At 35.9% G+C, this 10629-nt stretch overlaps 1 protein-coding gene across 1 annotated transcript; it reads right to left on the reverse strand.

The window, feature by feature from the left end:
* Positions 1-56: 56 nt before the first annotated feature.
* Positions 57-2401, reverse strand: LOC107854980 (1-aminocyclopropane-1-carboxylate oxidase homolog). The gene is made up of 3 exons (XM_016699966.2): positions 1608-2401; positions 847-1168; positions 57-753 (listed from the first exon to the last, which is right to left on the reverse strand). Exons 1-3 carry the CDS (start codon positions 2153-2155, stop codon positions 502-504), a joined length of 1122 nt encoding a protein of 373 aa, XP_016555452.1. The 5' UTR covers positions 2156-2401; the 3' UTR covers positions 57-501.
* Positions 2402-10629: the final 8228 nt, after the last annotated feature.

The following is a 10629-nucleotide window of genomic DNA, read 5'->3' on the forward strand; positions in this document are numbered from 1 at the left end:
GTTACTCATTAAAGTGGTCACGCCACACTATATTAAGAAGAAGAAAACGAAACAGCTAGAACAAAAAGGAAGTATTTGATTCAATGCTACATGTAGTAATTGACAATCATGTATTTGCTGACAAGAATACAAACAACAGATAAATAAAACTTTGCCAGCCTGATCAGTCACGAGGACGATCTTGTAAACATAATACTAGTTCATGTTTCAACACAGTAACTTGGTTTAAGTTGACCATATAAACATCCCAACTTTGAGAGTGCATGTGGAATGCACCCGTTAAAGGTGTCATCATGTGCATTTTAAAAGATTAAGGTGTTCGCGAGATGCAACTATATCAAGTTGAAGGGTCTAGATGATCACAATGAAAGTTGGGTGTTAACTGTCGGTGGAGGCCAAGCTAAAGTGTCGATCTATGTATTATGTCTTTCAACATTTATGAAGTTTCAGCAACATACACCAAAAATTCAATTCTTGATATACATTCCAATTGTTACTATGTTATATCTTGAAATGCAGCAAAGCAGAAGTTCCATCTAAACCCTTTTGACGGAAGTAATCACCATACTCTTTCACTGTGGTCGCACGATATTTTGGAGGATTATCTTCTGACAACAATTCAGCAATTGGTCCATACAACTTGGAAGATGGTGATGGACCTGTACTGAAAAAGCATCCAACTGATATTCTTGGTCCAACTTTGTTTGCCAATACTCTGTGCTCAACACTAATGTACTTGTCATTTGATATGAGCTGAAAATGCAACAAAAATAAGCATAATTGGTTTAAGTACTGAATAAAGGTGTTTTATTCATTCTTCTTGATTAAAAGGAAAAAGCAACTAGCCTGCATAAGATCTCCAATATTGACCACAAGAGAACCAGGCATAGGAGGAATATCAATCCACTGATTCTGGTGAAGCACTTGGAGACCTCCGATAAGATCTTGTAGAAGCACTGTGATAAAATGACCATCAGAATGTTTGCTAATGCCTATAGTGAGTTCAGGCTGAGGACATGCTGGATAGTAATGGCCCACAACACCGAGCCCCTCCTTGCAATCCATATCTTCGAGATGACAACGATCAAGACCGAGACCTTCTGACAATAATTCAAGCAAGGAACGTCCCAGTTCCATCACATGCTTAGTATAGTACATTAGTATTTCCCTGCAGAAGTTTCATAAAAAAAAATGAAGCTGCACATGTGCTTGATTGGCTCTCAGGGACCGGACTTCTAGTTAAATTTTCTAATTTTCCCGAGCAATATCCATCAAATCAATACAAAAAAAAAAAAAAAGCATCCCGGTGCACTAAAGCTCCCACTATGCACACGGTCCGGGGGAGGGCCCGAGCACAAGGGTCTATTGTAAACAACCCTACCGGGTGTTTCCAAGGCTTGAAGGTCACATATTAGCAACTTTACCAGTTACTCCAGGCTCCCCTTTATCCATCAGACATACATTAAGCATAAAACAATTGCAAGGAAACAAATAATAATGCCAACATTTTAATACTTCATTCTTGATTTTTATCACAACATTATACAAATTATATTACTGGGCAAATGAATGAAATTGATTTTCTAATTCATGTTAAAAACATATACCTGCATGGTTTTGGAAGTTCTTCTGGACTGGGAGGATTAGGAGCCATTGAAAAGAAAACAGAGTCTCTCCAATTTGCAGCTGGAATAGAAGGGTTATACAAATCATAGTTGCTAGTGTGAACTACCTTTTTTGTGAGATCTCGAGTGTAATACTGTTTCTTAACCTCGATATCTTGATCAAAAAATTCTCGTGTTCCTTGCAGCATTTCTTCCAGGACAGATTCTGGAATGCCATGATTTACCACTTGGAAGAAACCCCATGTCTCGGATGCATCTCGAACTTTGTCCATGATCTCTTTATGCTTAATTGGGTCCTCATTGATGCCTTCAAGGTCTATCACTGGAAAAATGAACTGTGATTCACATGTATCCGAGGATTCTGGCCTGTATTTTGGTGGTAGAATGAAGATTTGAGGTACTTCTGTGATTCCAGCATCAACAAGCCCTTTGACACCAGCTTTAGTATCATCAAAGGCTTTTAGTTCACTCATTTTGTCATAACTTTTCTGATCTGTGGCCTGATAATCATCAGTGCTAGAGACTACCATCCTCTTTGCTAGAATGTTACAAACAAGTAGAGTTCCTGAAGTTCTTAAGACCTAAGGGGAAGCACAGGATATTAATAATACTGCTTACTCTTTATGCACAATACTATCATTCCTATACACAAAAAACTAGAGGCTATAAACAAGTGGACTTCATGATAAGGTTTAAATTGTTTTTAGTCCCTTTCACTACTATAAACAAGTGGACTTCATGATAAGGTTTAAATTGTTTTTAGTCCCTTTCACTGGCAGCTGTCTGAACCCAATGCCATTCAATCTTCACCCCATAAATATGTTGACTAATTCTTCAATAATCAATCATGTGCAAAATGTTTTCTTTATGGTAATAATCAATCACGTGCAAAATATTTTCTTTATGCTCCAATTTTTTAGTCTTAGTGGAATTATGTTTTACTTGGCCAGTATTTTTTTATTTTCTGTTTTCTATTAGTGGAAAGGTTGGTGTTTGTGTCCTGATTCACCACTACTTGTTAGTTCCTATTTTTTAGCTTTAGTTGTTGAGTTGTAAGCCTATAAAAGGGCAGTAGATCTTTTGTTTTCAGCAGTTGAATTGAGAACTAAAACAAACGAGTCTTTCTTTCTCACTTTGCCTACTTTTTTCTAACATTTTTGGTATCCAGAGCAGCCAAGTTTCTTCGCCTCGGAGCCAGAGAGAGGATGAGAAAGAGAAATTATAAAACGCAAGAGAGAAATCCATCATCTTCAGATAAGAAAATTAAAAATGTAAGTGAACACCAACTCAAATTCTCAGCCTCTTCCTAATGGAGCATGTATTCCTATTGATAACTGATTGATAGCTGAGATATGGAAGATCAGTTTAGTGATTTAGTTTCTATTTAGGAGAAGATCACAATTCTTTATTAGTTGATACTTTCCTTATTTGTTTTGTGTTCTCTTGTATATATACACATACATATCAATGAAATCAATACAACTTCATCTTCATTCTCTACATTTATATGGTATCAGAGCCAAAATACTCTTAACAGAGTCCAAGATCCATTTTTTTCTTCTTCTCTTTGTAGCGATGGCCTCTTCTACCCCCGTCATTAATGTCGACGCAGCCCCTATCCTCAAACACTTGATTAAATTCAATCCATCATCCCAGTTGCCCATTAAACTGATTGGAAGCACTAATTTCACCATCTGGAAATCCCAGATTGCCATGTTGCTTCATGGCCATGACCTCTATGGTCATCTTGATGGCACCATGCTGTCCCCTACTCAAACAATAATAACTAACGGCCTTGAGACAGCCAACCCTACGTACAAGGATTGGTTTCATCAGGATAAATTGATCCAAAATGCTCTCATGGCCTCTGCAGATGCCACAATCGCACCCACGGTAGCTTCTGCTATCAATTCTAAAGTTGCATGGGATCAACTTCACACTTCCTTTGCAAACAAATTGCAAACTCGCGTCTTCAGCCTTCGTCACCATCTCAATCGAGTCAGTAAAGACAATAAATCCATTTCTAAATATATACGAGAGATTCGCTCTCTCTGATGAACTCGCCACGGTAGGTTCACCCGTCAATAATAAAGAACTAGTGGTGAAAATACTTAGTGGACTCGCGTCAGAATTCCGTGAGATCTCTGCAGCCATACGGGCAAGGGACTCTCCTATTAGCTATGAAGAACTTTTTGACAAGCTTCTTGATCATGAACTTTTCCTCAAACATGAGGACCTCAAGAAGACTTCTACCCAGATCACAGCAGTTGTTGCTCAACAAGCAGCTCCATTAGCCCCACACAACAATAGATGCCCATCCAACAACAATAACTGGTGTCCTCAATACAGGAAGCCTAATCAAAACACTCATTCTCAGTATCCAACGGATAATTCCTAGTGGCGCAATCCAATGGATAATTCTCAGTGCCATAACTTCCCACACCATTCATCACGAGTACGTTGCCAACTTTGTGACAAATTTGAGAATACAGCAAATGTTTGCCACTCTCGGTCCCATAACCACTTTGAAGCAAAAGCAAATTTTGTCGCGCACTTAACACCGAGTGACCCTGGATTCTTGACTCAGGTGCTTCTCACCACATCACCTCGGATACCAACTTACTCCACAATGTTCAAGACTTCAAAGGTCTGGACGCAGTGACAATGGGAAATGGTAATGTGATTTTGATTACTCAAACTGGTAATACTCACTTAACTGCATCAAATACTACCTTCAAACTCTCTAGTATTTTGTGTGCTCCAGCTATCAAACACAAACTCATTTCGGTTCATCAATTTTGCAAAGAAAATCTAACCTCCATAGAATTTTTTCCTTCTACTTTTCTTGTGAAGGATCTGACTACGGGAGCACCTCTTCTGCGCGGCCCGAATAAAGCAGGTCTCTATGAATGGCCGTCCCTGACTCGACCATACATCAACATTGCCATTGCTGGACCTTTCTTACATCTTTGGCATTGAAGATTGGGCCATCCTCACTCTCGAGTTTTGCTTTCCATTTTAAACAGTTCCCGTCTTTCATATTCTTCAAAAGACAAGTTTACTTATTGTAATTCTTGTTGCTACAATAAAGCTCATAGATTTCCATTTTATTCAAACACTTTGTCCAGCAAACATCCATTAGAAATAATTTACAGTGATTTATGGGGTCCATCCCCTGTTCTCTCTATTGATAAAAAATGTTACTATTGTCTATTTGTTGATTAGTACACCAAATACACTTGGTTGTACACAATAAAAAACAAACATGAAGTGTCCTGTGCTTGAAAATATTTTGGTCACAAAATCCTCATTCTTTACACTGATGGAGGCGGAGAATATAAAGTCATGGAACCATACCTTAATTCTAATGGCATACAACACCTTGTCTCTCCCCCCATACTCCTCAAAGGGTAGCCTTGGCTGAAAGACGTCATCGACACCTTATTGAGATTGTCAAAATGTTGCTTCATTAAGCAAGTTTGCCCTCCAATTTTTGGACATTTGACTACCATCATGTTGTCTTTCTCATTAATCACCTGCCCACTGCCACTCTTGATAACAAGTCCCCATTTGAAGTTCTTTTCAACAAAACACCTGCTTATGAATCTCTCCGTACATTTGGATGTCTATGCTACCCATGGTTACGACCATACACCCAAAATAAATTAGAACCATATTCCAAACCTTGTATTTATCTCGGTTTCTCCGTCACTCATCATTGCCATCAATGTTTTGACCCCGCCAGCTCTAAACTTTTTCTCTCATGGAATGTAAAATTTTTAGAAGAAATTTTTCCATTTGATAATATTTTTTCTCACTTGAAACAAAACTTTTCATATTTAAATTGGGAAAACACTTTACAACATCAAAATCCAGATGTGGAAATTAGTTCCACCGCTATTAATCCATATTTCACTTTGCTTCCTCCCACTATTCTGTTCAGGCCAGGTGCACACCAAGATACCTGCTCAGTTCGCGCCAGCAAGGAAATCAGAGTCAGATCATTTCACCACTCTGGAATCAGGTAATCCTTAAACTACTTCCCTATCTCATGTTATTGATACCCAACCATCCCACTTCATATTTCAAAGCCAACCCCTACCCTCTCTGTGCATCCTCATAATCTACATCGCCGACCATCAGTTACTCATGTTTATCAGCATCGCCCAAAGCTATCACGATCCCTCCATGCTAACAAAGGTGTGAACAGTTGCTCTCTTGACTTGACTCCACCCACTGAACCCATAGTTCAAGTTCCACAAATAGAGCAAAATCGTGTAGTAACAAGGTCGCAAAATAACATTGTCAAGCAACGAAAAATTATTGGCTACACTGCCCAGAGGTACATCATTTTACCTGTAACCCACAAACAAGAACAAAAATTATCATATTAGAGAGATGCTATGCAGGCTGAGTATGATGCACTAATAAAAAATCAGACTTGGGAGTTGGTTCCACCAGACCACACCAGAAATGTTGTTCCCTGCAAATGGTTGTTTCGAATCAAAACAAAGCTTGATGGCTCCATTGATAGGTACAAAGCACGTTTGGTTACAAAAGGGTTCACCCAAATGCCTGGGGTTGATTTTCATAAAACATACAGTCCTGTGGTTAAACCAACCACAATCCGTACCATCCTCACCATCGCTGTACAAAAAAGTTGGCCCTTATATCAAATAGATGTCAATAATTTTTTTCTTCAAGGGAAGCTTCAGGAAGATATCTATATAACCCAACCACCCGGGTATGAAAGTTCAGCACATCCAGACTATGTTTATCATCTCAAAATGGCTATCTACGGACTACGACAAGCTCCTAAAGCCTGGTATGATACACTCACTAATTCTCTGATCAGAATGGGATTTCGTATGTCTGAATCTGATAATTCTTTGTTTGTTCTGCATAACTTTGGAGTAACTATATATATACTAATATATCTAGACGATATCATACTCACGGGCAGCAATGAATCACTCCTTTAAGAAGTCATTTCTTCTCTTTCCAAAAGATTTTCTCTTAAGTATCTTGGTTTACTACACTATTTCTTGGGCATTGAGGTACACAGGGATGCCAACGGTTTGTTTCTTAGCCAATCTAAGTATATTCAAGAGGTGTTGCATGACACTCAGATGCAGGAATGCAAAGGCGTTCAGACCCCAATGAGTATATTTGAGGCACTACTGGTAGATAATGGAGCCCCTAAAACTGATGGCAAAGAGTATAGGAATGTACTTGGTAAACTTCAATACCTTTTTTTTACCAGACCGGATATCACATATTCGGTAAACAAGCTTACTCAGTTCAAAAACTCTCCCTCCGTGGTTCATTGGACGGCCATTAAACGCATCCTTCAGTACCTCAAAAAAACATCCCAAAATGGTATTCATATTTCTCCATATTATTCCACTGATCTTTATGCCTATACTGATGCTGATTGGGCGGGTGATATTAATGATTGTCGCTCAATCTCTGGCTACATTATTTTTCTAGGTATGACTCTTATCTCCTAGTGTTATTGCAAGCAACCTACTGTCTCCCGATCCTCCACTGAGGCTGAGTATAGGGCAGTTGCCTCTGCCTTGTCTGAAATAAACTAGATCACTCACTTGCTCAGGGATCTTCATATGCCACTCTCTGTTGCACTTACAGTACTTTGTGATAACCTTGGGGTCACATACATTGCTGAAAACCCGGTACATCATACAAAAATGAAGCACCTCGAGGTCGATCTTCATTTTGTTCGCAATCAAGTTCGGAATGGCCTAGTCCGAGTATCACACATCCACTCCACTGATCAAGTTGTAGATCCACTTACCAAACCATTATCTAAGCTAGCCTTTCAGCGGATGCTACCCAACTTAGGTGTTGTCTCGTCACACCTAACTTGAGGGGGGCATAATGGAGCATGTATTCCTAATTGATAACTGATTGATAACTGAGATATGGAAGATCGGTTTAGTGATTTAAAAGATCAGTTTAGTGATTTAGTTTCTATTTAGGAGAAGATCACAATTCTTTATTAGTTGATACTTTCCTTATTTGTTTTGTGTTCTCTTGTATATACACACATACATATCAATGAAATCAATACAACTTCATCTTCATTCTCTACATTTATACTTCCAATTTTTAAAGGGGTAAATTATTAGTTTTGGAGTCTTAAGATGAAGATTCTTTTTAAGTCTCTAGAGCTATGAGACTTGGTGGAGAATGAATTTCAAAACCTGGATGAAGGCCCAGCTCTAGGAAAACTGCAGGAAGGATTCGAAGGCATTGCTCCTGACTCAACAAGCCCTTCGTGATGATATCTTCCCCAGAATTTCAGCAGAGACATCCAATGAAGCTTGAGAAATTTTGCAACAGGAATATATGGGAGATAAAAAGGTAATTGTAGTTAAATCACAAACCTTACGTCGTAATTTTGAGACTTTAAGCATGGAAAATGGTGAATCGGTGCACGACTATATGTCTAGAGTCTTTGCAATTGTTAATCTGATGAAGTTTTATTGAGAAAAATTAATGATGAAACTGTTATAGCAAAAGTTTTGAGGTCTTTAACCAATGAGTTTGAGCATGTAGTTGCTTCTATCGAAGAATCCAAGTATTTATATGATTATACTTATTAACACCTAATTTTTGCCCTCCACGACTAAATTTAATCCTGAGTTTCTTCGATTTTTAATAAAATTAAAATATTTATTTCATCCGAATAAAAAATTTTAAAAATATTTTTTGTACGTGATTTTGTCATTTTAAGTAGCGAATATATATTATTGGGTTTAGTTATACGAGATTATATAATTTGATTACTTAAATATGTATTCTATGGAATATTGAATTTTAATTAGGGATTATTTTGAAAATAAATATAATGATTAAAATCTTGATTTTAATATAATTTATTATCAAAATAATTTATTTGGTTAAATATGCTTTTGATTTTATTAAATCAAGAAGATCGGGATTAAAAGAAGTATTAATTCGTATCGAATTTCAATTTAATTTAGTCAATCTATTAGATTTAGCCATAATTAAAATCAAATTGGTCATAATTGCAATGCAATCCGTCAATTGATTTTTAATTTGGTCAAAATTAAATGAATATGGCTAAATTTTAAATTCCAATTGGGGTTATATTTTAAATAACCTCGAAATTCCCAAAAACTCTCATAACTTCTACCCAATTCCCACCAAAAAATAATTATAAATTGTACTACATTGTACTATTTTCCCCGAACTTTGTCCTTTCCCAATTTTGAAATTCAAAAATTATACTAAATTGTACAATTCCCCCCTCCCCCCACATTATCTTCCACCTCACCTTATCTTTTATTTTTAAATTTCAAAAATCCCTTAATTGCTTTTTCTCCCAAATTGGTGGATGAAAAGAAATAAATCCTCATCCTTTACTATAAATACTTTTCTCCCACATTGGTGGAGGGAAAAAAAAACTCTCATTCTCTCCTATAAATACTACCACTACTTTGATAGAAAAGGGTGGGAAAGTAAGAAAAAAAAAAGAGGCTAGAAAGGTGAAAAAATCTTTTTTGAGCAAAATAGTTATTTTTATTTAGTAAAAATTTTTGTTTCATAGAGTTGGTCGGCTAATCAAAAATTTCAAGTTGCCGGCGAAAATTTTCATGTTGCCGGCGATGTTTTCCGATGGTGGTTGATTCTGATGAAACTCATAGTCTCGTTTCACTGCCCCCAAAAAGGTAAACACCTCTTTCCTTTTTTTTTTTTAGTTTCATTATCATTTTTTTCTTCATCTTTTTTTTTTCTTCTTCATAGTTGTAATTTTGTTTGTTGGGATTATTTGTTGTAGATGGCCTTGAAGGCCATAGGACGTTGGGATATCGATATTTTAATTATTTTCAGATTCATGATATAAAAATGAGTTAGCAATAGTTGTACGTGCCTTTTTGACTTTATTCTTTGATTATTATAGATAAAGTTTCAATCTTTGTCTAAAAGATGTACTCATGCTTTGTTTAATCTCATTGTTGGTGAATATGTTTGTTTTTAGATTGTAAAGTTGTTTCCTTTATGTTGAAAAGAACAGATAATATTGATTGTTTCTCTTTTTTTACTTTATTCTTTGATTATTTTGGATAAAGTTTAGATCTTTGCTTGAAAACATACTCATGTCTTGTTTAAATTCATTGTTGGTGGATATGTTTGTTTTTAGCATGTAAAGTTATTTTCTTTATGTTGAAAAGAATCGTTAATATTGATTTTTTGCCTTTTGACCTTATTCTTTGATTATTTTGAATAAAGTTTAGATCTTTACTTGAAAAACAATATCCATGTCTTGTTTAAACTCATTATTGGTAGATATGTTTGTATTTAGCATGTAAAGTTATTTTCTTTATATTGAAAAGAACAGTTAATATTGATTGTTTAGCCTTTTGACTTTATTCTTTGATTGTCATGTATAAAGTTTTGATCTTTGCTCATAAGACGAACTTATGCCTTTTTTAAATTCATTGTTAGCGAATATGTTTGTTTTAGCATGTAAAGTTGTTTCTTTTATGTTGGAAGAATAGTTATTATTATTTGTTTCACCTTAATAAAAATAGTAATTGATTAAATCAAGAATTTGTCATTTGCTTATTAATTATTTTAAGGGATCTCTAAAATCTTCATATAAGAGATGAAGTGCTAGCTTTATTTTCCATCCACGATGTTTATTCCTCTTCTTTTTTGCATGTTCTTAAATTTGTCAAAATGATGAGAAAGTTCAATTTTTTGTGGCTAAATAGAATTAGTTAGATATTTTCGAGTCATGCATAGTATGATTGTGAAATGATATTTCACTTTTGGAAATGCTAAACTTTTATTCTAATTTTCTTACTACATTTGGATTGTTATATGTGCTCTTTGTGAGTGTGAAGATTTGATTCATGTCTCTCTTTTATTCATACTATCAAAAGAGAATCAACGATGTCTTAGAAATAAAAATCATAGATCATTACACGTTATGTATGAATTTTCGTTAATGTAG

Source organism: Capsicum annuum, chromosome 3 (genome assembly GCF_002878395.1).
Source record: "Capsicum annuum cultivar UCD-10X-F1 chromosome 3, UCD10Xv1.1, whole genome shotgun sequence".
Lineage (NCBI taxonomy): Eukaryota > Viridiplantae > Streptophyta > Magnoliopsida > Solanales > Solanaceae > Capsicum > Capsicum annuum.